General features: G+C 44.8%; 2 protein-coding genes across 2 annotated transcripts in view; one reads left to right on the top strand and one right to left on the bottom strand.

Moving 5' to 3' along the window:
* LOC121556335 (UDP-glucuronic acid decarboxylase 1-like) overlaps positions 1-16748 on the top strand; it is a 157200-nt gene extending 140452 nt beyond the window's left edge. The window contains exons 12-15 of the mRNA XM_041870244.2: positions 11254-11314; positions 11992-12049; positions 12286-12389; positions 15947-16748. Of these exons, the coding sequence (XP_041726178.1) occupies positions 11254-11314; positions 11992-12049; positions 12286-12389; positions 15947-16081 (358 nt within the window). The 3' untranslated portion in view covers positions 16082-16748. The remainder of the gene's footprint in view (positions 1-11253; positions 11315-11991; positions 12050-12285; positions 12390-15946) is intronic.
* Positions 16749-17093: 345 nt separating this feature from the next.
* LOC121556324 (augurin-A) lies at positions 17094-26414 on the bottom strand. The gene is made up of 4 exons (XM_041870236.1): positions 26172-26414; positions 24900-24947; positions 24634-24803; positions 17094-17579 (listed from the first exon to the last, which is right to left on the bottom strand). The coding sequence occupies exons 1-4, from the start codon at positions 26239-26241 to the stop codon at positions 17430-17432; spliced, it is 438 nt and encodes a 145-aa protein (XP_041726170.1). The 5' UTR covers positions 26242-26414; the 3' UTR covers positions 17094-17429.
* Between the last annotated feature and the right edge of the window lie 304 nt (positions 26415-26718).

Raw genomic sequence — 26718 nt, 5'->3', positions numbered from 1 at the left:
TCCTTACAGCATTTTCTGTGTATTTCATCAATGAACCCGAAGGTATTAATCTGTTGAAGCAGTTTTTGGTTTAATCTGAATTCATGCCACCATTGTAGTTCTGTTATTATTTTGTCTTTATTTATAGGGCCTCAGTCTTTCTCAGTCAATTACAACTGCCCTGTAGGAAACACTTTGAATAATAACACAGGAGCGTTTTGCAAATAATTTTTGCATCTTTTGTTTCTTCATTGAAATCTATTTTCGTTTGCCAGTTTGGTCTTTTGCTCAGTACAAACTTCCAGAGACAATCACACAGAAAAAAACGATTTTGTCAGCAAGCTCTCAAGCTTTAGTGTGATAATGGGGAAAGAATATACGAGAGATAAGTTTAAACAAGGCTGCTCCTAAATAAAGATAATAATCCGAGAGAGAGAGAGAGAGAGAGAGAGAGAGAGAGAGAGAGAGAGAGAGAGAGAGAGAGAGAGAGGAATTCAAAATTACACACAGCCATATTAGATGATACTGTTAAAATGTTTGGATTCAAGTGTAACGGACAGGTTGACTGGGCTGCTGATGTTACTGTTCATCAACGACACCAGACCATTCACTAGATCATGAGAGAGAGAACTTTAGAGAAAAAGGTCTATATTGATGAATGGCTGATGAGAAGGGAGACAGTTGTAGCCTGTTCCCAGTAGGAGCATAGTGGTTGTTAGTGACTCAGCCTGTTGAACTTCAGTGGCATTAACACAAAGGCCACGACACTGCACTTCTCTCATGCAGCAAGCCACAGGGACGTCCTGCTGCTAATCACTGTGGCCAAGACACACATGTGCAAGCAGACACACGCACAGATGGACACGCTCGCTCTCATGCTTACGGGCACACACAGGCCCACTAGCCCCTGTCTCTGCAGCTAGCCCAGCCTTGTCTTCTAACATTTACGTCATTTAGCAGACGCTCTTATCCAGAGCGACTTACAAATTGGTGCATTCAACTTGTGATAGCCAGTGGGATATGGATTACTTTATACTATTCCAGGTATTCCTTAAAGAGATAGGGTTTCAAGTGTCTCCGGAAGGTGGTCAGTGACTCCGCTGTCCTGGCGTCGTGGGGGAGCTTGTTCCACCATTGGGGTGCCAGAGCAGCGAATAGCTTTGACTGGGCTGAGCGGGAACTGTGCTTCCGTAGAGGTAGGGGAGCTAGCAGGCCAGAGGTGGATGAACGTAGTGCCCTCGTTTGGGTGTAGGGTCTGATCAGAGCCTGAAGGTAAGGAGGTGCCGTTCCCCTCACAGCTCCGTAGGCAAGCACCATGGTTTTGTAGCAGATGCGAGCTTCAACTGGAAGCCAGCGGAGTGTGCGGAGGAGCGGGGTGACATGAGAGAACTTGGGAAGGTTGAACACCAGACGGGCTGCAGCGTTCTGGATAAGTTGTAGGGGTTTAATGGCACAGGCAGGGAGCCCAGCCAACAGCGAGTTGCAGTAATCCAGATGGGAGATGACAAGTGCCTGGATTAGGACCTGTGTCGCTTTCTGTGTAAGGTAGGGTCGTACTCTGCGAATGTTGTAGAGCATGAACCTGCAGGATCGGGTCACCGCTTTGATGTTAGCGGAGAATGACAGGGTGTTGTCCAGGGTCACGCCAAGGTTCTTTGCACTCTGGGAGGAGGAAACAATGGAGTTGTCAACCGTGATGGCGAGATCATGGAGCGGGCAGTCCTTCCCCGGGAGGAAGAGCAGCTCCGTCTTGCCGAGGTTCAGCTTGAGGTGGTGATCCGACATCCACACTGATATGTCTGCCAGACATGCAGAGATGCGATTCGCCACCTGGTTATCAGAAGGGGGAAAGAAGAAAATGAATTGTGTGTTGTCTGCGTAGCAATGATAGGAGAGACCATGTGAGGATATGACAGAGCCAAGTGACTTGGTGTATAGAGAGAATAGGAGAGGGCGTAGAACTGAGCCCTGGGGGACACCAGTGGTGAGAGCACGTGGTGCGGAGACAGATTCTCGCCTCACCACCTGGTAGGAGCGACCTGTCAGGTAGGACACAATCCAAGAGTGAGCAGCGCCGAAGATGCCCAACTCGGAGAGGGTGGAGAGGAGGATCTGATGGGTCACAGTATCAAAGGCAGTGGATAGGTCTAGAAGGATAAGAGCAGAGGAGAGAGAGTTAGCTTTAGCAGTGCGGAGAGCCTCCGTGACACAGAGAAGAGCAGTCTCAGTTGAATGACAAGTCTTGAAACCTGACTGGTTTGGATCAAGAAGGTCATTCTGAGAGAGATAGCAGGAGAGTTTGAGTTCTAAGTCATTAACAAATTGATTGTAGATCAATGTGCACCAGCAGTAAGTTAAACACTTTGTAATGTAGGTGATTATACAGTACTAGTCAAAAGTTTGGACACACCTACTCATTCAAGGGTTTTTCTTTATTTTGACTATTTTCTACATTGTAGAATAATAGTGAAGACATCAAAACTATGAAATAACACATGGAATCATGTAGTAACCAAAACAGTGTTAAACAAATCAAAATATATTTTATATTTGAGATTCTTCAAAGTAGCCACCCTTTGCCTTAATGACAGCTTTGCACACTCTTGGCATTCTCTCAACCAGCTTCACCTGGAATGCTTTTCCAACAGTCTTGAAGGAGTTCCCACATATGTTGAGCACTTGTTGGCTGCTTTTCCTTCACTCTGCGGTCCAACTCATCCCAAAACATTTCAATTGGGTTGAGGTTGGGTGATTGTGGAGGCCAGGTCATCTGATGCAGCACTCCATCACTCTCCTTCTTGGTCAAATAGGCCTTACACAGCCTGGAGGTGTGTTGGGTCATTGTCCTGTTGAAAAACAAATGATAGCCCAACTAAGCGCAAACCAGATGGGATGGCGTATCGCTGCAGAATGCTGTGGTAGCCATGCTGGTTAAGTGTGCCTTGAATTCTAAATAAATCACAGACAGTGTCACCAGCAAAGCACCATCACACTTCCTCCTCCATGCTTCACGGTGGGACCCACACATGCAGAGATCATCCATTCACCTACTCTGCGTCTCACAAAGACACTGCGGTTGGAACCAAAAATCTCACATTTGGACTCATCAGACTAAAGGACAGATTTCCACTGGTCTAATGTCCATTGCTCGTGTTTCTTGGCCCAAGCAAGTCTCTTCTTATTATTGGTGTCCTTTAGTAGTGGTTTCTTTGCCCCAAGCAAGTCTCTTCTTATTATTGGTGTCCTTTAGTAGTGGTTTCTTTGCAGCAATTCGACCATGAAGGCCTGATTCACGCAGTCTCCTCTGAACAGTTGATGTTGAGATGTGTCTGTTACTTGAACTCTGTGAAGCATTTATTTGGGCTGCAATTTCTGAGGCTGGAAACTCTAATGAACTTATCCTCTGCAGCAGAGGTATCTCTGGGTCTTCCTTTCCTGTGGCGGTCCTCATGAGAGCCAGTTTTATCATAGCACTTGATGGTTTTTGCGACTGCACTAGAAGAAACGTTCAAAGTTCTTGACATTTTCCAGGTTTTGACTGACCTTCATGTCTTAAAGTAATGATGGACTGTCGTTTCTCTTTGCTTATTTGAGCTGTTTTTGCCATAATATCAATCCAATTTTATTTATAAAGCCCTTTTTACATCAGCAGATGTCACAAAGGGCTATACAGAAACCCAGCCTAAAACCCCAAACAGCAAGCAATGCAGATGTAGAAGCACGGTGGCTAGGAAATATTCCCAAGAAAGGCAGAAACCTAGAGAGGAACCAGGCTCTGAGAGGTGGCCCTTTCTGGCTGTGCCGGGTGGAGATTATAACAATACATGGCCATTAAGGCCAGATTTTTCTCCAAGATGTTCAAACGTTCATAGATGACCAGCAGGGTCAAATAATAATCACAGTGGTTGTAGAGGTTGCAATAGGTCAGTACATCAGCAGTAAATGTCACTTGGCTTTTCATAGCCGGGCATTTAGAGGTTGAAATAGAAGGTGCGGTAGAGAGAGAGAGTTGAAAACAGCAGGTCTGGGACAAGGTAGCACGTCCGGTGAACAGGTCAGGGTTCCATAGCCGCAGCCAGAAGAGTGGAAACTGGAGCAGCAGCATGACCAGGTGGACCGCAAGGAGTCATCAGGCCAGGTAGTCCTGAGGCATGGTCCTAGGGCTCAGGTCCTCCAGGATGGGAGGGAGAGAGGGAGAGACTTGGTATTTTAACCAAATAGGGCTATCTTCTGTATACCCCCCCCTACCTTGTCACAACACAACTGATTGGCTCAAACGCATTAAGAATGAAAGAAATTCCACAAATTAACTTTTAAGAAGGCACACCTGTTAATTACATTTACATTACATTTTAGTCATTTAGCAGACGCTCTTATCCAGAGCGACTTACAGTTAGTGAAGACATATTTTTTTTATACTGGCCCCCCGTGGGAAACGAACCCACAACCCTGGCATTGCAAACACCATGCTCTATCAACTGAGCTACATCCCTGCCGGCCATTCCCTCCCCTACCCTGGACGACGCTGGGCCAATTGTGCGCCGCCCATGAGTCTCCCGGTCGCGGCCGGCTGCGACAGAGCCTGGATTCGAACCAGGATCTCTAGTGGCACAGTTAACACTGCGATGCAGTGCCTTAGACCACTGCGCCACTCAGGAGACATTGAAATGCATTCTAGGTGACTACCTCAAGAAGCTGGTTTAGAGAATGCCAAGAGTGTGCAAAGCTGTCATCAAGGCAAAGGGTGGCTACTTTGAAGAATCTCAAATATAAAATATATTTTGATTTGTTTAACACCTTTTTGGTTACTACATGACTCCATATGTGTTATTTCATAGTTTTGATGTCTTCACTATTATTCTCCAATGTAGAAAATAGTCAAAATAAAGAAAAACCTTAGTAGGTGTGTCCAAACTTTTGACTGGTACTGTAGATTCAATCTGATTTTTTTTAATCATGTTAGACGCTTCTTTAAATCCTGTTTGTGAGAACAACACTGGAGGCACTCAGAGCATTCTCAATAGGGCTGGGAATTGCCAGGGACCTCACAATACGATATTATCACGATATTTAGGTGCCGATACGATATGTATAGCGATTCTCACGATTCTATATGTATTGTGATTCGATACTGTGATTTTATTGCAACTCGATGTTCCAAACATATTGTTCAGCATACGTCTGCTGCAGTGGGACAAAAGAGCCATGAGTCATGGAAATAAAAGTGATGAAAACAAATTAGCTCCCTATTTAAGAAGATGGAGAACAAGCTATGAAGGAAAGGTACTGGAGTTTTGGTGCAGGTACAGCCAACTAGCGCAAAAATAATATTGCAATATTGTCAAAACGGTACGATACGATAAATCGTCAAAAATAATATCCCGATGTGTAACTGTATAAATGTTTCCCCCATGACTAATTCCCAATATCACTTGTAGACGAGGAGACAAAGGTAGGGAAGGAGAACGAGACAAAAGTAGATTATTTAGTGGAGTTTGGTCCAGTTTGGTGTAGCTACCTGGAGGGGATGCATGGTTTTAGACGACCTCAAATTAATTCACAATAGATATAATAGGAGTGTTAAAATGTCCGCTGCATTAGGTCTGGTTTTGGTTCTCCCTCCGGGTACAAGGTGTGCGTATTGTGAGACTGGTTTCCAGACAGTACTTCTCTTGCCCTGGAATAGATAAGCAGACAAAGGTAAATGTTGTCTAGCTAGAGTGTTGCTGGTTGGGTTTTTATCTCCCGTCGACAAAGACTGTGTTCCCTGAGTTCTAATTCCACCCAAAGCCTCTTTGGTGCTATAAGGCCTGCCCACCTACTCTGTGTTCTAACTGACAGACTCTACATGCTGTGTTTGGCCGCTTGTGATATATAAACCTGGCCTTGGGGGCTTACACACACACACACACACACACACACTTTACGATACTGTAGCAGAATACACACGTGTGCTCTCCCTTTATCTCTTTCTCTCTCTCTCTCTCTCTCTCTCTCCCCCCACACATTGACATTTATAGAACCGCACATGCAAGCACTCACTCTTCTCATCCGCATGGTTCTTTGGTCTTCCTTTCCTCTGTGTGTCTTTGTGTTGTGTTGGATCTCTCTGATGGACGTGTCTGTCTGTATATTATCTGTGTGATGTTAGCTTCTCTGTTCAATCCTGTTTTATATCTCTCAGTAAAACTTCACAAACCAGGCTAATAACTCTGGGTTTAATGGTAGACAGTTGTATTCAAAACAACCCTCAGTGGTTGGCAAAGATGTCCACATTAAAGTTGGTTGAAAGCCGTTGTAGTGAGCTCTGTCTTTTTTCCCAATGTGTTGGCTGCAAGAGTGAGTATTTTTTTGGTGTGGGTGTGTGCATGCACATGCTTGCACCAATGTGTTAATGTTTTGGAGTGAGTGTGTAATAGAATGAGGGTCTAGTATATTAAGAGAGTGTGTCATAGAGTGCAGTAATAAACCTGTGACTTGCTTCCCCTCATACTTTGGCTCCTGAGTGGCGCAGCGGTCTAAGGTACTGCATCTCAGTGCTAGAGGCATCACTACAGACCTTGGTTCGATTCCAGGCTGTATCACAATCTGGCCGTGATTGGGAGTCCTATAGGGCGGCGCACAATTGGCCCAGCGTCGTCCGGGTTTGGCCGGGGTAGGCCGTCATTGTAAATAAGAATTTGCTCTTAACTGACTTGCCTAGTTAAATAAAGGTTAGATAATGCCTGGTTAAATAAAGGTTAAATAAATAAAATAAGTACACTAAGCTCATCCTGTGACTGTTCTGGCATAACAGCCAGTGGACTGCTGTGTTGTTGGACCACTGAAGCCCCAGATACCAGACCCAGACCTAGATAGGCTGTCTGAACCGTGAGAGCTGAGGGGAGGAGAAGAGGGAAGCAGCTTAGTTTAAAGAGAATCACATGACTCCTGTGGACACACAATAACAAACACACACTATAATCAGAGATTAGCTGTCTGCATCTGGACAGAGAGAGAGACACAATCATCAGTATGCTGAAACGGCATCACAGCTCCACCAGGCCTCCTCTGTCACCACAACGATGTCTCACGCTATGATAAACCGCTGCGCCTGGAGCAGGGGAGGGAGTAGCCTAATGAGTAAAGGAAATTAGTGATGGAGAGAAGGAGGTAAGGGAAGGGAGGGGAAATGAGGGATCATCATCCTCTAGTCATATGCAAACCAGGGTCCTTAACAAGCCTTGCCTAATGTACTCATGAGTCTTAATTACTCTGAGACGTGTTAACCCCGCATTGGTTTCCACTTCTGTCTCATCCATTCATATGTGACAATAACCTCGTCATCACCAGTCTGTTCAAGATCATCAGCACGCACGCCTTGTCCACACACACACACACGTGAGGTAATGGAGAGCATTTCTTCTGAGTCACAATGGTTGTAGTAACCAATATGTATGATCCATGCAAAGAGACGGGCTAACCAGGTCCCAGGGAAAGAGACAGGGGCTATCCAGACCAGGTCCCAGGGGAAGAGACTGGGGCTATCCAGACCAGGTCCCAGAGGAAGAGACTGGGGCTATCCAGACCAGGTCCCAGGGGAAGAGACTGGGGCTATCCAGACCAGGTCCCAGGGAAAGAGACTGGGGCTATCCAGACCAGGTCCCAGGGAAAGAGACTGGGGCTATCCAGACCAGGTCCCAGGGGAAGAGACTGGGGCTATCCAGACCAGGTCCCAGGGGAAGAGACTGGGGCTATCCAGACCAGGTCCCAGAGGAAGAGACTGGGGCTATCCAGACCAGGTCCCAGGGAAAGAGATGGGGGCTATCCAGACCAGGTCCCAGGGAAATGGTTAAGGGTAATGAGCTCAGGATCAAATTGGAACCAGACCCATGACTCATACAATCAATTGTGTGTGTGTGTCTCTTTGCGCCTCCTAACATACTCTTTCTCACACAGTGTATTTCCTGTCTGTCTATCTTCTTTGTGCCTTTCTGCTATTCTCTTCATTATCTAATCTCTGCTGTGGACAAGGCAGAGAGGTGGAATGTGAGGGTTTTCTATAGCATCTTCCTCTCACCTCCACAGGGAGAGGGGTGGTGAGAGGGAGGGAGATTGTAAAGTGTTAGTCCCATGTCTTCATAAGATGAAATAAAATATTCCAGAAATGTTCAATAAGCCCAAAAAGCTTATTTCTCTCATATTTTGTGCACAAATTTGTTTACATCCCTCTTAGTGAGCATTTATCCATTGCCAATATAATCCATCCACCTGACAGGTGTGGCATATCAAGAAGCTGATTAAACAGCATGATCATTACACAGGTGCACCTTGTGCAGGGGACAATAAAAGGCCACTCTAAAATGTGCAGTTTTGTCACACAACACAATGCTACAGATGTCTCAAGTTTTGAGGGAGCATGCAATTGGCATGCTGACTGCAGGAATGTCCACCAGAGCTGTTGCCAAATAATTGAATGTTAACTTGAATGTTAAGAATTTGGCAGTATGTCCAACTGGCCTCACAACCGCAGACCACGTGTATGGCGTCGTGTGGGCGAGCGGTTTGCTGATGTCAACGTTGTGAACAGAGTGCCCCATGGTGGCAGTGGGGTTAGGGTATGGGAAAGCATAAGCTACGGACAACAAACACAATGCACAGAGATACTGTGCCGAGATCCTGAGGCCCATTGTCGTGCCATTCATCCGCCGCCATCACCTCATGATAATGCACGGCCCAATGTCGCAAGGATTTGTACACAATTCCTGGAAGCTGAAAATGTCCCAGTTCTTCCATGGCCTGCATACTCACCAGACATGTCACCCATTGAGCACGTTTGGGATGCTCTGGATCAACGTGTACAACCGTGTGTTCCAGTTCCCGCCAATATCCAGCACCTTCGCTCAGCCATTGAAGAGGAGTGGGACAACATTCCACAGGCCACAATCAACAGCCTGATCAACTCTATGCGAAGGAGATGTGTTGTGCTGCATGAGTCAAATGGTGGTCACACCAGATACTGACTGGTTTTCTGATCCAAGCCCCTACCTTTTTTTAAAGGGTATCTGTGACCAACAGATGTATATCTGTAGTCCCATTCATGTGAAATCCATAGATTAAGGCCTAATTTATTTATTTCAATTGACTGATTTCCTTATATGAACTGTAACTTAGTAAAATCTTTTAAATTGTTGTGTTTATATTTGTATTCAGTATACAGTGGGAAGAACAAGTATTTGATACACTGCCGATTTTGCAGGTTTTCCGACTTACAAAGCATGTAGAGGTCTGTAATTTTTATCATAGGTACACTTCAACTGTGAGAGACGGAATCAAAAAAATCCAGAAAATCACATTGTATGATTTTTAAGTAATTAATTTGCATTTTATTGCATGACATAAGTATTTGATACATCAGAAAAGCAGAACTTAATATTTGGTACAGAAACCTTTGTTTGCAATTACAGAGATCATACGTTTCCTGTAGGTCTTGACCAGGTTTGCACACACTGCAGCAGGGATTTTGGCCCACTCCTCCATACAGACCTTCTCCAGATCCTTCAGGTTTCGGGGCTGTCGCTGGGCAATACGGACTTTCAGCTCCCTCCAAAGATTTTCTATTGGGTTCAGGTCTGGAGACTGGCTAGGCCACTCCAGGACCTTGAGATGCTTCTTACGGAGCCACTCCTTAGTTGCCCTGGCTGTGTGTTTCGGGTCGTTGTCATGCTGGAAGACCCAGCCACGACCCATCTTCAATGCTCTTACTGAGGGAAGGAGGTTGTTGGCCAAGATCTCACGATACATGGCCCCATCCATCCTCCCCTCAATACGGTGCAGTAGTCCTGTCCCCTTTGCAGAAAAGCATCCCCAAAGAATGATGTTTCCACCTCCATGCTTCAAGGTTGGGATGGTGTTCTTGGGGTTGTACTCATCCTTCTTCTTCCTCCAAACACGGCGAGTGGAGTTTAGACCAAAAAGCTCTATTTTTGTCTCATCAGACCACATGACCTTCTCCCATTCCTCCTCTGGATCATCCAGATGGTCATTGGCAAACTTCCGACGGGCCTGGACATGCGCTGGCTTGAGCAGGGGGACCTTGCGAGCGCTGCAGGATTTTAATCCATGACGGCGTAGTGTGTTACTAATGGTTTTCATTGAGACTGTGGTCCCAGCTCTCTTCAGGTCATTGAACAGGTCCTGCTGTGTAGTTCTGGGCTGATCCCTCACCTTCCCACAAGGGGAGATCTTGCATGGAGCCCCAGACCGAGGGTGATTGACCGTCATCTTGAACTTCTTCCATTTTCTAATAATTGCGCCAACATTTGTTGCCTTCTCACCAAGCTGCTTGCCTATTGTCCTGTAGCCCATCCCAGCCTTGTGCAGGTCTACAATTTTATCCCTGATGTCCTTACACAGCTCTCTGGTGTTGGCCATTGTGGAGAGGTTGGAGTCTGTTTGATTGAGTGTGTGGACAGGTGTCTTTTATACAGGTAACGAGTTCAAACAGGTGCAGTTAATACAGGTAACGAGTGGAGAACAGGAGGACTTCTTAAAGAAAAACTAACAGGTCTGTGAGAGCCGGAATTCTTACTGGTTGGTAGGTGATCAAATACTTATGTCATGCAATAAAATGCAAATTAATTACTTAAAAATCATACAATGTGATTTTCTGGATTTTTGTTTTAGATTCCGTCTCTCACAGTTGAAGTGTACCTATGATAAAAATTACAGACCTCTACATGCTTTGTAAGTAGGAAAACCTGCAAAATCGGCAGTGTATCAAATACTTGTTCTCCCCACTGTATATCATTAGAATGGCAATAATGTAGTCTTTCCATATGAATGGTTGAATGTACAGCTAATGGCTGAATGTTTTTATCTGGGAAAGTCAGGTAAAGAGTAGCTTTTACCGACCTCGTGGTCGAAGCGATGCCAATAAATTCAGGAGCGTTGAAACGGTGTATGGGTATTCATCTTAGCTCCATGTGGCAGTTGGTGTAACATTTGTTCTCTGCTGCCCCTCTGTGTTCACTCCCACAGCCTGAGGATATTAATCTCTGTCACGTGTCTCTCTCCCTTCTCTCTCTCCTCTCTCACTCTCTTCACACACACACACACTCTCTCTCTCTCTCTCTCTCTCTCTCTCTCTCTCTCTCTCTCTCTCTCTCTCTCTCTCTCTCTCTCTCTCTCTCTCTCTCTCTCTCTCTCTCTCTCTCTCTCTCTCTCTCTCTCTCTCTCTCTCTCTCTCTCTCTCTCTCTCTCTCTCTCTCTCTCTCTCTCTCTCTCATGATCTAGTGATCTAGTGGATGGTCTGGTGTCGTTGATGAACAGTAACATCAGCAGCCCAGTCAACCTGGTGAGTTTGTCCGTTACACTTGAATCCAAACATTTTAACAGTATCATCTATATGGCTGTGTGTAATTTTGAATTGTCGATACAAACTGATACATCAAGTCTGATGATTAGTAAAAATGAAAAAATATATTACCATATTAGACTACTGTTTTTTAGTCAAACTGTGAGCTGTGTAGCTATTTAGCCGGTTCTCTATAGTACCTGTCAGGTAATGGATGTAACAGAATGGTAGCTATTCAGCCGGTTCTCTATAGTACCTGTCAGGTAATGGATGTTACAGAATGGTAGCTATTCAGCCGGTTCTTTATAGTACCTGTCAGGTAATGGATGTAACAGATTGGTAGCTATTCAGCCGGTTCTCTATAGTACCTGTCAGGTAATGGATGTTACAGAATGGTAACTATTCAGCCAGTTCTCTCTGACAGAATGGTCAGAGATGTGACAGTAGTAGGAGAGGTCTTGTAGAAAGAGGCTGGCTGATGTGCATTATTGAAACACACACCAGGGTTGTGCTCTGATCGACCAAATTGTCGTGCTTTGACACTGGGAGGTTGGTGTTTAGCACTCCACTAAATTGCTTTTGAAAGGGTGTGTGTACTTTCATCTTTCTGTGTGTGTGTTTGCATCTTCCTGTGTTTGAATTGATCTTCTGTGCTGGTTCATGTAATCTGCCTGTAGGGGAACCCAGAAGAACACACCATATTGGAGTTTGCTGAGCTCATCAGGAGTCTGGTGGGTGAGTGTCAGATCAATAGACAAGCCCTCTGCAATAACACTTTTCCTTATCCTTCCCCTCATCCCCTTGCTCCTTATCTTTCTTACTTTTTCTCTTTCATTCTTTCTTCCCCTCTCTCTACAAATATAATAGATTGCTGCTGTTCTGTACCTAAGTGTACCCTTCTCTACCTCCCTCTTTTCTCACACACACACACACACACACACACACACACACACACACACACACACACACAGTGAGCCGCAGTCAGATCCAGTTCCTTCCAGAGGGGCAGGACGATCCTCAGAGACGACGACCCGACATCCGCAAAGCCAAGATGATGCTAGGCTGGGAACCTGTGGTCAGTACATACACACACACACACTAGACACACACACACACACTAGACACACACACACAAATGCTAGACACGCACACACACACACTAGATACACAATGCGGCTAGACAGACATACTCTCAATGCATTTAATCACACTACTCCACACAACAATCTTCCATAAGGTAGGTGTGTGTGTGTGTGTGTGTGTGTGTGTGTGTGTGTGTGTGTGTGTGTGTGTGTGTATGACAAAGGAGTGAACTACTGGGAGTCATAGCTCATACAGAGTTGGCTGTACATATTGTATTAAACATTGAACATATTGTAGATGACATGAATGAAAACACAGTAAACTGAGGGAGGTATACAGCCACTCACCGGACAGTTTATTAGGTACACCACACCGTTCACGAAAATGGATCGCACCTACGTGGCCGTGGCTTGTTACAGTGGGGAAAAAAAGTATTTAGTCAGCCACCAATTGTGCAAGTTCTCCCACTTAAAAAGATGAGAGAGGCCTGTAATTTTCATCATAGGTACACGTCAACTATGACAGACAAAATGAGGGGAAAAAATCCAGAAAATCACATTGTAGGATTTTTTATGAATTTATTTGCAAATTATGGTGGAAAATAAGTATTTGGTCAATAACAAAAGTTTCTCAATACTTTGTTATATACCCTTTGTTGCCAATGACACAGGTCAAACATTTTCTGTAAGTCTTCACAAGGTTTTCACACACTGTTGCTGGTATTTTGGCCCATTCCTCCATGCAGATCTCCTCTAGAGCAGTGATGTTTTGGGGCTGTCGCTGGGCAACACAGACTTTCAACTCCCTCCAAAGATTTTCTATGGGGTTGAGATCTGGAGACTGGCTAGGCCACTCCAGGACCTTGAAATGCTTCTTACGAAGTCACTCCTTTGTTGCCCGGGCGGTGTGTTTGGGATCATTGTCATGCTGAAAGACCCAGCCACGTTTCATCTTCAATGCCCTTGCTGATGGAAGGAGGTTTTCACTCAAAATCTCACGATACATGGCCCCATTCATTCTTTCCTTTACACAGATCAGTCGTCCTGGTACCTTTGCAGAAAAACAGCCCCAAAGCATGATGTTTCCACCCCCATGCTTCATAGTAGGTATGGTGTTCTTTGGATGCAACTCAGCATTCTTTGTCCTCCAAACACGACGAGTTGAGTTTTTACCAAAAAGTTCTATTTTGGTTTCATCTGACCATATGACATTCTCCCAATCCTCTTCTGGATCATCCAAATGCACTCTAGCAAACTTCAGACGGGCCTGGACATGTACTGGCTTAAGTAGGGGGACACGTCTGCACTGCAGGATTTGAGTCCCTGGCGGCGTAGTGTGTTACTGATGGTAGGCTTTGTTACTTTGGTCCCAGCTCTCTGCAGGTCATTCACTAGGTCCCCCCGTGTGGTTCTGGGATTTTTGCTCACCGTTCTTGTGATCATTTTGACCCCACGGGGTGAGATCTTGCGTGGAGCCCCAGATCGAGGGAGATTATCAGTGGTCTTGTATGTCTTCCATGTCCTAATAATTGCTCCCACAGTTGATTTCTTCAAACCAAGCTGCTTACCTATTGCAGATTCAGTCTTCCCAGCCTGGTGCAGGTCTACAATTTTGTTTCTGGTGTCCTTTGACAGCTCTTTGGTCTTGGCCATAGTGGAGTTTGGGAGAGTGACTGTTTGAGGTTGTGGACAGGTGTCTTTTATACTGATAACAAGTTCAAACAGGTGCCATTAATACAGGTAACGAGTGGAGGACAGAGGAGCCTCTTAAAGAAGAAGTTACAGGTCTGTGAGAGCCAGAAATCTTGCTTGTTTGTAGGTGACCAAATACTTATTTTCCACCATAATTTGCAAATAAATTCATAAAAAATCCTACAATGTGATTTTCTGGAGAAAAAAAATCTCAATTTGTCTGTCATAGTTGACGTGTACCTATGATGAAAATTACAGGCCTCTCTCATCTTTTTAAGTGGGAGAACTTGCACAATTGGTGGCTGACTAAATACTTTTTCCCCCACTGTATATAAAGCAGACAGACAGGCATTCAGTTACTGTTCAATTGAACAAATGGGCAGAATGAGTGACCTAAGCAGCTTTGAGCGTGGTATTATTGACCGTGCCATGCGCGTCAGTTCCAGTACCTCAGAAACATCCACCCTGCTGGTATTTTCAGGCACAACAGTGTCTAGGGTTTACCAAGAATGGTGCGACAAACAAAAAACATCCAGTCAGCGGCAGTCCTGTGGGCGAAAACAGCTCGTTGATGAGCAAGAATCGTACAAGCTAACAGGTGGGCCACAAATAGACAAGTAACGGTGCAGTACAACAGTGGTGTGCAGAACGACATCTCGGAACGCACAACTCGTCGATCCTTGAAGAATGCCACGAAGAATTCAGGTTGTTCTGGAGGCAAAGGGGGGTCTGACCCAGTACTTGATGGGAATACCTAATAAACTGTCCGGTGAGTGTATAATACCACTCAGTAGAGCAACAAGCCTGTCACTCACTCTCTCACCACAGTGATTCACCATTTACTCAATGCATTGCTGCCAAATCACACTGCCCAGAGAGGTGGAGGGGTGGTGCATTATGGGGGGTATAGTTTGACACTGTGTGGTGGTTGGATATAGGGGAACCCCAGGTGATGTTCCATGAGACTACTATGATTGTGTGTGTTTTACGTGCGCTTGGACGTGCATGTGATTCCGTGTGTGTGTGTTTCTGTGCATAAACACTATATATACAAAAGTATGTGGACACCCCTTCAAATTAGTGGATTCGGCTATTTCAGCCACACCCGTTGCTGACAGGTGTATATCTCCATAGACAAACATTGGCAGTAGAATGGCCTTACTGACTTTCAATGTGGCACCGTCATAGGATGCTACCTTTCCAACAAATCAGTTCGTCAAATTTCTGCCCTGCTAGATCTGCCCCACGTCTAGGAGCAACAACGGCTCAGCCGTGAAGTAGTAGGCCACACAAACGCACAGAACGGGACCGCCGAGTGCTGAAGCTCGTAGTGTGTAAAAATCGTCTGTCCTCGGTGGCAACACTCACTACCAAGGTCCAAACTGCCTCTGGAAGCAACGTCAGCACAATAACTGTTCGTCAGGAGCTTCATGAAATGGGTTTCCATGGCAGAGCAGCCGCACACAAGCCTTAGAACACCATGCGCAATGCCAAGCGTCGGCTGGAGTGGTGTAAAGCTCGCCGCAATTGGACTCTGGAGCAGTGGAAACGCGTTCTCTGGAGTGATGAATCACTCTTCACCATCTCACAGTCCGACGGACGAATCTGGGTTTGGCGGATGCCAGGAGAACGCTACCTGCCCCAATACATAGTGCTAACTGTAAAGTTTGGTGGAGGAGGAATAATGGTCTGGGGATGTTTTTCATGGTTCGAGCTAGGCCCCATAGTTCCAGTGAAGGGAAATCTTAACGCTACAGCATACAATTACATGTTCGACAAGCAGGTGTCCACATACTTTTGGTCATGTAGTGTATGTGTCTAAATGTGTGTGTTCATGTGTATGTTGCTGTGTTGCCAGGTGCCGTTGGAGGAAGGCCTGAACAAGACCATCCAGTACTTCAGCCGGGAGCTGGAGCACCAGGCCAACAACCAGTACATCCCCAAGCCCAAGGCAGCCCGCCAGAAGAAAGGACGACCCAGACAACACAACTGAGCTCAGGGGGTCAATGTTCACGCCATCCCCAAAGGCTGCTGGGACACTGGAGGACCCAGGACCCCCCTCCTCAGAGTACTCTCTTGAGTTCGGAGCGAAGACGAAGTAGACATTTCCTGTGTCTGCTGTTGGTTTTTGCTGTGGCGTTTGTGACATGAGAACTCGAGAACTGTCCCCCAATAGACACACTACCGTGGGAGGTTGCTTTTCAGACGGACAGACTTGCCTGAATGAAAGAATACGAATCACAAACAGAAAAAAACCTGTCAGCGATTGGATTCCAGTCTTGCACTCTTTTTTTGTCAATAGACGTTTTTTTTATTTAAGAGCAGGCTTGAGAGAAGTGTTTTGTTGCATTATTCACACTGTGCAGTTTTTGTGTTATATGTTTTGTTCGTTTGACGTGATCTATTTTATTATCTTTGTTTCCTGTCTCTTAAGTAAAATACTGCTTTGTATTCCAACCATTGGAACATTGGAGGAGAGGAGGGGTGAAGGAGAGTGAGCCTCAGAGGGGTGTGCTTGACCCCACGTTCTACATTTGCCCTGGTGCCATTGTGAGCTGTAAGCCTGGACACAAACACACACCAGGAGTGTGTTTCTGCGTCACCGTGAGCGTGTGTTGTGGTTCTATCTGAGTATCCTTTGTGATCTTTGTGAATTTCAGGTGAAGATGCTATTTTAATAAAATATTTCCAATAATATGTCTCCCATGTTTGCGTGTCACTTCTAAAACCTTGGCATCACTGTTGCTATTCTGGTAGTGAGGAGGTTAGTCAATAATGTGAGGCTGAGCTGAGCGATAAGTCTGTCTTTATTTACACTGACAATACATGCACAATACAAACAGTATGCAACAACAGCTGGTGCAAGGTGATAGGAAGAAGATAGACCGATCTCGAGCAGGGGTCATTAGATTAGTATTAGGCTGGGGAGAAGTGGGAGAAGGAGTTCGTAGAGGAGGAGAGGGAGGTTCATTGGGGTTAGTAGAGGAGGAGAGGGAGATTCATTGGGGTTAGTAGAGGAGGAGAGGGAGATTCATTGGGGTTAGGAGAGGAGGAGAGGGAGATTCATTGGGGTTAGTAGAGGACGAGAGTGAGATCCATTGGGGTTAGTAGAGGAGGAGCGGGAAGTTCATTGGGGTTAGTAGAGAGGAGAGTGAGATCCATTGGGGTTAGTAGAGGAGGAGAGTGAGATCCATTGGGGTTAGTAGAGGAGGAGCGGGAAGTTCATTGGGGTTATGGTAATAGGTGTAAGGTAGAGTTTGGTGTTAGAAGTAGGGGAGGGAAAGAGAGAAGTAGTTGGCCTTCAGTTTTGGGAGAAGGGGTGAGACTGCGAGCGTGTGGAGTTAGTAGTAGTCATAGTTGACGTTGGCTCCATGACGGTGTGCCCCTCTGTCTCTGGGTCCGATGGGAGAGTTCTCATCATAATGGTGCTGACGACCCTGATCGTTGGACCGTGCGTGGTCCATCCAGTAGGACAGGTCCGTCTCCAGTCTCTGGGGAGTGAAAGAACAAGACCACATAGTTAGACCGCAACCTCAGCTCAACTGAGAAGATCTGAAACATTGGAAAGGCACTAGTAATATGGTGAAATATACTCAGCCTTTTAGAGGTAGGGTTAAGCAATTAACTTGTTTCTCATACCCATCAGATCCTTTCAGATCTACTAGAGTGCTTAGGGGGTAAGAGGCTATGGGGTTGATTTGGGATTCAGCAGATGTTGTGGAGATGACTTGAAGAGGACGGCTGGTACAGTATGTATAGAGTATAGACCAACATGGTTTAAAATGCCAAGGCTGTCGGAGCCAACAGCCAGAGAGGCATGTCCAGAGAACAGGAAGTCATTAAAGCAATCCTACCGACTGACCTACAGGAGCTGTCAACCAAGGGGCCAGGGTTCCGGTCTAGTTTTGACTGCTGCTACAGTTTAACTGACGCCTGGCCCAGAAAGACAATTTCCATACACGGCCACATAGAGAAGTCAGATTTGAACATTCCTAATAAGACACTTTAGTCATCACCTTTGTGCACAAAACATCCATTGAATTATTCAAATGATTGTCGTTGAGGCAGGTGTTTTAATCCATCACTCACAGCTGAAGATATTTAAAAAATATTCATCCAATGTCTCAATGTCTGCTTTGTTTTTGGATGACGTGATGATGATGTTGCTGCTCCCTGTGCGCGCTGAGTGCTAGTGTGCATGTGATGTTGGTCCGTATAAACCCGGATATAGACGGGCCATGAATCGGCGTATGCTAACATGAGTAGATTACCTTGAAAACAACGGTCGGACATCTTGGACGCAGTCTCCAGTTCTTTTTATACCTCAGTGCTGTCAACTGTCTACAAAACTGAGGAGGAAACAACTTTCTCCTTCCTTTTTTTACTTTGTTCCTAACCTGTTTTTCTCAATTCCTACCTCTCTCAGGGCCAGCCCCAGGCATAAGCAACATAAACTAGGGGGCCCCAGTCCAAATTCTGTATCCGCTACGCTGAGTCAGCACAATGGACAGAGTGTGTAGAGTGGTTATGGAAAGCCACTGGAGCGGTTAGGTATGACGTCTTTGGGTTTCCATAAAAAGCGGGGAAAAATGCTTCTCATTTGTGGTAAGCTAAATGAATAACTAACCCCGCCCTTATAAATCCAAATAATATATTACAGGAGGCGGTGTATCACGTTATATTATTATATTATAATAACGTGATACACCGCCTCCTGTAATATATTATTTGGATTTATAAGGGCGGGGTCAAGTTTACCGTTGAAGCTGCTTCATTCAACTCTGCCTCATGCCCCACCACTACAGAGTTTAGTTAGCTTCTTTGCTAGCTGTAAAAAGGGTTAGTGTTATTAGCCTTAGCCTATTTAGCTAGCTCGAACCAGTTAATCTGCCACTGCTGCAATGGATGTCAGAAATTGGCTTGGCAAAGTACCCAAACATTGGCCTTCACCCAAGCTGTGTATTATAGCTGGAAGCATGCTATTGATGGTACCAAAGGTTTCTCTAGGCACGCATCAAGCAAAAAGCATTTGAAATGCACTGCACTGTGGAAAGAAAAAATTGTTTTGAAGTGCTATGGCGGAAAGGTTAAACCACTATTTAATTTATATTTTATTTCACCTTTATTTAACCAGGTAAGCCAGTTGAGAACAAGTTCTCATTTACAACTGCGACCTGGCCAAGATAAAGCAATTCAGTGCGATAAAAACAACAACAACATAGAGTTACACATGGGATAAAACATGTGTAATACTCAATAACACAATAGAAAATCTATATACAGTGTGTGCAAATGTAGTAAGTTATGGAGGTAAGGCAATAAATAGGCCATAGTGCAAAATAATTACAATTTAGTATTAACACTGGAGTGATACAGTGGGGGAAAAAAGTATTTAGTCAGCCAACAATTGTGCAAGTTCTCCCACTTAAAAAGATGAGAGAGGCCTGTAATTTTCATCATAGGTACACGTCAACTATGACAGACAAAATGAGAAATAAAAATCCAGAAAATCACATTGTAGGATTTGTAATGAATTTATTTGCAAATTATGGTGGAAAATAAGTATTTGGTCAATAACAAAAGTTTCTCAATACTTTGTTATATACCCTTTGTTGGCAATGACACAGGTCAAACACTTTCAAGGTTTTCACACACTGTTGCTGGTATTTTGGCCCATTCCTCCATGCAGATCTCCTCTAGAGCAGTGATGTTTTGGGGTTGTCGCTGGGCAACACGGACTTTCAACTCCATCCAAAGATTTTCTATGGGGTTGAGATCTGGAGACTGGCTAGGCCACTCCAGGACCTTGAAATGCTTCTTACGAAGCCACTCCTTCGTTGCCCGGGCGGTGTGTTTGGGATCATTGTCATGCTGAAAGACCCAGCCACGTTTCATCTTCAATGCCCTTGCTGATGGAAGGAGGTTTTCACTCAAAATCTCCGATACATGGCCCCATTCATTCTTTCCTTTACACGGATCAGTCATCCTGGTCCCTTTGCAGAAAAACAGCCCCAAAGCATGATGTTTCCACCCCCATGCTTCACAGTAGGTATGGTGTTCTTTGGATGCAACTCAGCATTCTTTGTCCTCCAAACACGACGAGTTGAGTTTTTACCAAAAAGTTATATTTTGGTTTCATCTGACCATATGACATTCTCCCAATCCTCTTCTGGATCATCCAAATGCACTCTAGCAAACAGGGGGACACGTCTGGCACTGCAGGATTTGAGTCCCTGGCGGCGTAGTGTGTTACTGATGGTAGGCTTTGTTACTTTGGTCCCAGCTCTCTGCAGGTCATTCACTAGGTCCCCCCGTGTGGTTCTGGGATTTTTGCTCACCGTTCTTGTGATCATTTTGACCCCACGGGGTGAGATCTTGCGTGGAGCCCCAGATCAAGGGAGATTATCAGTGGTCTTGTATGTCTTCCATTTCCTAATAATTGCTCCCACAGTTGATTTCTTCAAACCAAGCTGCTTACCTATTGCAGATTCAGTCTTCCCAGCCTGGTGCAGGTCTACAATTTTGTTTCTGGTGTCCTTTGACAGCTCTTTGGTCTTGGCCATAGTGGAGTTTGGAGTGTGACTGTTTGAGGTTGTGGACAGGTGTCTTTTATACTGATAACACGTTCAAACAGGTGCCATTAATACAGGTAACGAGTGGAGGACAGAGGAGCCTCTTAAAGAAGAAGTTACAGGTCTGTGAGAGCCAGAAATCTTGCTTGTTTGTAGGTGACCAAATACTTATTTTCCACCATAATTTGCAAATAAATTCATTAAAAATCCTACAATGTGATTTTCTGGATTTTTTTTTCTCAATTTGTCTGTCATAGTTGACGTGTACCTATGATGAAAATTACAGGCCTCTCTCATCTTTTTTAGTGGGAGAACATGCACAATTGGTGGCTGACTAAATACTTTTTTTCCCCACTGTAGATGTGCAGAAGAAGATGTGCAAATAGAGATACTGGGGTGCAAATTAGCAAAATAAATAACAATATGGGGATGAGGTAGTTGGGTGGGCTAATTACAGATGGGCTGTGTACAGGTGCAGTGATCGGTAAGCTGCTCTGACAACTGATGCTTAAAGTTAGTGATGGAGATAAGTCTCCAGCTTCAGAGATTTTTGCAGTTCGTTCCAGTCATTAGCAGCAGAGAACTGGAAGGAATGGCGGCCAAAGGAGGTGTTGGCTTTGGGGATGACCAGTGAGATATACCACTGGATATAAGCAAAACAGATTTGGTGGAAGCTAAGTTAATTGTCGTTCGCCAGTTTTTGTAGACTGAAATCGACCGCTCCGGCTCCAATGAGGACAAATGGACCCCACTTGATATTCTGCAACTATTTTCTGGGCCTCTCTCTACTATGCCGACCGTGCTTACTGCACTGAAACATGGGTAGACTTTTGGGATGTCCACAGCCACATGTTAGAAGTCATTTTCCACTTTGACAAACGTGTTCAGTCAGCACAGAAGAAGCATGCTACACCCAAGGAAAGCTCAACTAATCCAACTGGCATTTGAGGGGGATCTTACAAGAAGATTTTGAGGAGAATGGAATGATCAATTACTCAGGAAGTTCCACAGAGCATCAAGGAGGCTGTAACTCTTCTGAAAAGGTAAGAAACAAACTAGCTGGTTGGTTTTTATCAAAGTCTTGGTGGTATAGCCAGTGGTGTCATTTCAGCAAAAACCTAGGTATGAAATGGCAAAATGACTTCCTTAGCCAGCCTAGGTTTTCAATGGCCTTGCTTTAATGTGTAGGGCACTGTCAAATCAAATCAAGTAAAATTTTATTTGTCACATGCGCCGAATGCAACAGGTGTAGACCTTACCGTGAAGTGCTTACTTACAAGCCCTTAACCAACAATGCAGTTAAGAAAAATAAGAGCTAAGAAAATATTTACTAAATAAACTAAAGTTTTAAAAAAGTAACACAATCAAAAAACAATAACGAGGCTATATACAGGGGGTACCGGTTCCGAGTCAATGTGCGGGAGTACAGGTTAGTCGAGCTAATTGAGGTAATATGTACATGTAGGTAGGGGTAAAGTGATTAACTGATTAACTGTTCAGCAGTCTTATGGCTTTGGGGTAGAAGCTGTTTAGAAGCCTTTTGGACCTAGACTTGGCGCTCCTGTACCGCTTGCCATGTGGTAGCAGAGAGAACAGTCTATGACGAGGGTGGCTGGATTCTTTGACAATTTTGAGGGCCTTCCTCTGACACCACCTGGTATAGAGGTCCTGGATGGCAGAAAACTTGGCCCCAGTGATGTACTGGGCCGTACGCACTACCCTCTGTAGCGCGTTGTGATTGGATGTCGAGCAGTTGCCATACCAGGTGGTGATGAAACCAGTCAGGATGCTCTCGATGGTGCAGCTGTATAACTTTTTGAGGATCTGAGGACCCATGCCAAATTTTTTCAGTCTCCTAAGGGGGAATAGGCGTTTTTTTGTGCCCTCTTCACGACTGTCTTGGTGTCTTTGGACCATAATAGTTTGTTGGTGATGTGGACACCAAGGAGCTTGAAGCTCTAGACCTGCTCCGCTATAACCCCGTCGATGTGAATGGGGGTGTGCTCTGCCCTCCTTTTCCTGTAGTCCACGATCAGCTCCTTTGTCTTGATCACGTTGAGGGACAGGTTTTTGTCCTGGCACTGCCAGGTCTCTGACCTCCCTATAGGCTGTCTCATAGTTGTCTGTGATCAGACCTACCACCGTTGTGTCGTCGGCAAACTTAAAGATGGTGTTGGAGTCGTGATGCTGATAGAGCGCAGTGGAGATTTCGCACCAACCTGTCACTTCTTGGTCAAAAGCACTCAATGGTTTCGGCATTCAAACGTTTATGTTTATTGTGGTATAGCGTGATATAAGCAGAATTCAATATAATTCCAATACAAGAACCCAAATGACACCCCTGGGTATCGCTACATATCGGTATTTTTAATCATAGAAATAGATACATTCTATTAGGGTTTTCTTGGTAGCCTATTGGTTTTAAATGGAACTGTATGTATTGGAAACGCGGTTATGGTAGGCTGGAATTGCTTAATTGATTATGTGGGTCGAATTTGATCCACAGAAGTGTATTGTACCATATCACAACGTGTTGCTGAACTCATGAGCGGCATGATTTTCCATGTTTGAAGCAGGCCCATAGGCCTATTTATGTGGCAAGATGGCTGTGCATGGCTGCATCTCACTGTAGCAGGCTGTAGGTTATTGTTTTGGTTATTTGGTTCTCCATTTGCCTTTTATTTACTGTGTTTGTTTACTGTTAGTGTAACTAGCCTAAATATAGATTGTGTCATGCCTGTATCGATCTGATATTTAGTTTACTAGGCCTACTTGGTACCGCTCTTTTGTTCTGTTCGCATTAATTTGTTTGCATTCGCAGTTGTCGGTATTCTAAACCAAACTGCTATTCAGCATTTTTGTTTGCATGCATGAATAACTAGGTTACTACTTTCAGCATTTAGTTTGCATTATTTTGGTAAAACAGCTGTGTTCACATAGGGTAATTCACCTATTACAAACAGCCTATCTATCTTGAAGCCTATATTCATTACCAAAATGGCCTTGCTTTAGTGTGTAGGGCACTGTCCATTGTGCTGATACAGTGCAGTGGAGATAGGCTACAGATTTCGCGCCAACCTGTCACTTCAAAGGCACTCAATGGTCTCGGAGTCTCTGCATTTTAACTATGTTTATTGTGGTATAGCGTGATATAAGTAGAATTCGATATAATTCCAATGCAAGAACCCCAAAAAAATGTTAACTGCCCCCTTAGTCACTTTATCCTGGCACCGGGCCTGTCTACGCCCCATGGCAAAATGTATGGAATTGCAGGAAATTAACTTCAAAACAACAAAAATGATCTCTGCCATCAAGAGGGGGGCCACTAAAATGTTTTGCAGAGAGGTGGGGGGGCCCCCAACTGAATGTCGCTTAGGGCCCCCAAAAGGCTAGGGCCGGCCCTGCTCTCTCCTGTCCCCCACTCTCTGACTTGTTTTTCCAAAGCTTTTCTCCTTGTTCCTGGTGTTTCTAAAAATCTCCATCGAAATCATTGATCTCGAAGAAACATAGCTAGAGAGAAGAGAAAGCTTGAGAGTTTGTGTGTGTGTGCGTGTGTGTGCGTGTGTGTGTGTGTATTCAAAGTGTGTCAGGCCCAGTGATGTCTATAGTGTTGGAGGATAATTATCTCTCCTTTGAATAGAGTCTCTGGGTCCTGCTGTGACAGAATCATCCTTCTGCTCTTATCTAGTCTGATAACGACTACAAATTAGGCTGGGCATTATCCCTCCATCTATAGATTTCTCACTCTACATATTAAAATGTACAATCATGCTAAAGGATATATATTTTTTTTTTTTACCATATCTAGAGCCAGGAGTTTTTCCAACCTTGTGACTCGACCAGGATAAACTCCAGGTCATGGCTATAGCCTATGACAATGGCCCATAGTAGGGCCTATATTTTTCCTAGTCAGGTCCCAGGGTCAGAATAAACTCAGGGCCCTACCCCATTCAACCCTCCTATCCCCGCTCACCGTCTCATCAAAGCCCATGTACATGAACTGCATGATCCACTGCTGCACATCTGGCCTGCTGCGGTCCCAGATGTTCCTCTTGGGCCTCCGTAGATTGGCCAGGAACTCTTTGGCCTTGGCGGGAGCGACTGCCACTCTGGACTTAGACAGAGTGCTACTGTCACCCACCACTGGGGGGAGGCAGAGAGGAGACGTGTAAAGGGAGTAGAATGTAAAGTATGCACAGTGTTTAATGTGTGTATGTAAAAGCTATCTGTGAATATTACCATCTCTTTTCTTCAGGATCTTGTGCAAGCTGCTCTCACTGGAAACATCTGATAAAAATAGTAATTAGGACACTTAGTGGGGTTAATGAATAGCCTAGAATCCCTTTAGCAATGAGAGGAGACCGTACTATACTAAATAAAATAAATATGCCATTTAGCAGACGCTTTTATCCAAAGCGACTAACAGTCATGCGTGCATACATTTTTGTGTATGGGTGGTCCCGGGGATCGAACCCACTACCATGGCGTTACAAGCGCCGTGCTCTACCAGCTGAGCTACAGAGGACCACGGTTAGCCCATTGTGATTATTGAGTTAGTTTGTGGTGTGATAAAGCACAGCCCATTCAGTAGAGGCTTAACACACACAAACACGCACACACACACGCACAAACATCCAGAGATGGGGCACATGGTTGAGGTTATAGGAAATTGTTTGCAGGTGTTTTGCACCAATCTAAGTTACACATGAACACTGAACATCAAAAGAGCAATATCCCCACTGAACTTTTCTCATCAGCCTAGCGGTTCTTTCATGTTGTAGGAATATTAAATAGGACGTTTGCGATTTTCTGCCTCACATTTAACAATGAGTCAGACTTCCCACTGAGAGATCTGCCTGGTCTGCTATCTCATTTTCCCTCCTGTTTCTTCCTACCTCTCCCTCTCTCTTTCCCTACCTCTCTCTCACTCTTCCCCCTTGTTCTCTTCTTCCCTACCACTGCAACCCTTCTCGCAAAATGGTGGCATAGAGACAGCTAGAAAATACTTTTGAGATTAAAGGGATTATTGGAATCTCCATGGCCAGCTAGTCTTCAGTAACACATGACAGATACTGTATAATCTACATTTCACTTATCTCCCAAGTCTGTTTTGTATTTTCATCTGTCTGCCATCCTCCCATGCTCGTCCTTTTCCCACACAAGAGAAAGAAACTCCTTATGCATTCAAGCATTATGTGAAATAATTAATCACTTTCCCTAGGTAACCCAGATACCTGATAAAACTTCATAAAACATATCATCAACCTTCAAACTTGAGGTTCTTCACTATATTAATTAACACTTCAGTGTAGCAGATGTTACTGCAGAGGTTGTGTTCATCTACATTTTGTTCCCTTCTGTATGCATTATCTATTGGAGTAGAAGGTGTGGGGGGACAGAGCGATAGATGTGAGGGGAGATGGAGACAGAAAGATAGTTGAAAGAAAAACTTGAATAAGAAGAGAGCTAGAGAGAGAGGGAGCCAAAAAAAGAGAGAAAGAGTTATCTTACCTGTGAGGGCCAGGAGTGTGAGCAGAACGGTGAGCTCCACCAGCCTCCGATACAGCCGCTGAGAAGCCATGATGTCCCCTTCGCGGTGGATTGTTGTTTACCCAAAAATCCAACCAACAGAAACGGGCCTGTCTGAAGTAGGGTTCTTTCTCTTAATTGAATGTTCATGTGTGTCTGGTGTACTTTTCCATCCAGTAAGTACAGTAGCAGCATTGAGAGAGAGAGAGAGCGAGAGAGAGAGAGAGAGAGGAATGTTAACTGTATAACAGCTGTCCTCCCTACACAGTTTATACCAAAGGTGAACTTTCAAACCTGAGCCAATGATAAACCTCTGATCCTTGATGTGTGGCACATGGTACATTGATTTCAGCCATATGTCTGGGGACGTTTCATACCCCCATCACTAAGAACAGTCCAGCGATTTGACAGAACTGACAGGTGATAGCTGAATTAGAATTGAGGCTGTAGTGGTGGAATGAGTGAGGGAACTGCAGTGTGGAAGTGAGTCTGACTGTTAGGGCTGAGTTCAATCAGTAGCGTGGAAGAT

The sequence above is a fragment of the Coregonus clupeaformis genome, chromosome 23 (assembly GCF_020615455.1).
Source record: "Coregonus clupeaformis isolate EN_2021a chromosome 23, ASM2061545v1, whole genome shotgun sequence".
NCBI lineage: Eukaryota > Metazoa > Chordata > Actinopteri > Salmoniformes > Salmonidae > Coregonus > Coregonus clupeaformis.
Note: the sequence above shows the minus strand (reverse complement) of the source record. Positions and strands in the feature narration are given on the sequence as shown.

Excerpts from the sequence above, each read along its gene's own strand:
- LOC121556324 (XM_041870236.1), bottom strand. The coding sequence starts at position 26,241 with ATGGCTTCTCAGCGGCTGTATCGGAGGCTGGTGGAGCTCACCGTTCTG. Across the intron at positions 24,804-24,899 it reads GATCCTGAAGAAAAGAGATG|TGGTGGGTGACAGTAGCACT; the intron begins GTAATATTCACA and ends GCCTCCCCCCAG. Across the intron at positions 17,580-24,633 it reads ACATGGGCTTTGATGAGACG|AGACTGGAGACGGACCTGTC; the intron begins GTGAGCGGGGAT and ends TTCACTCCCCAG.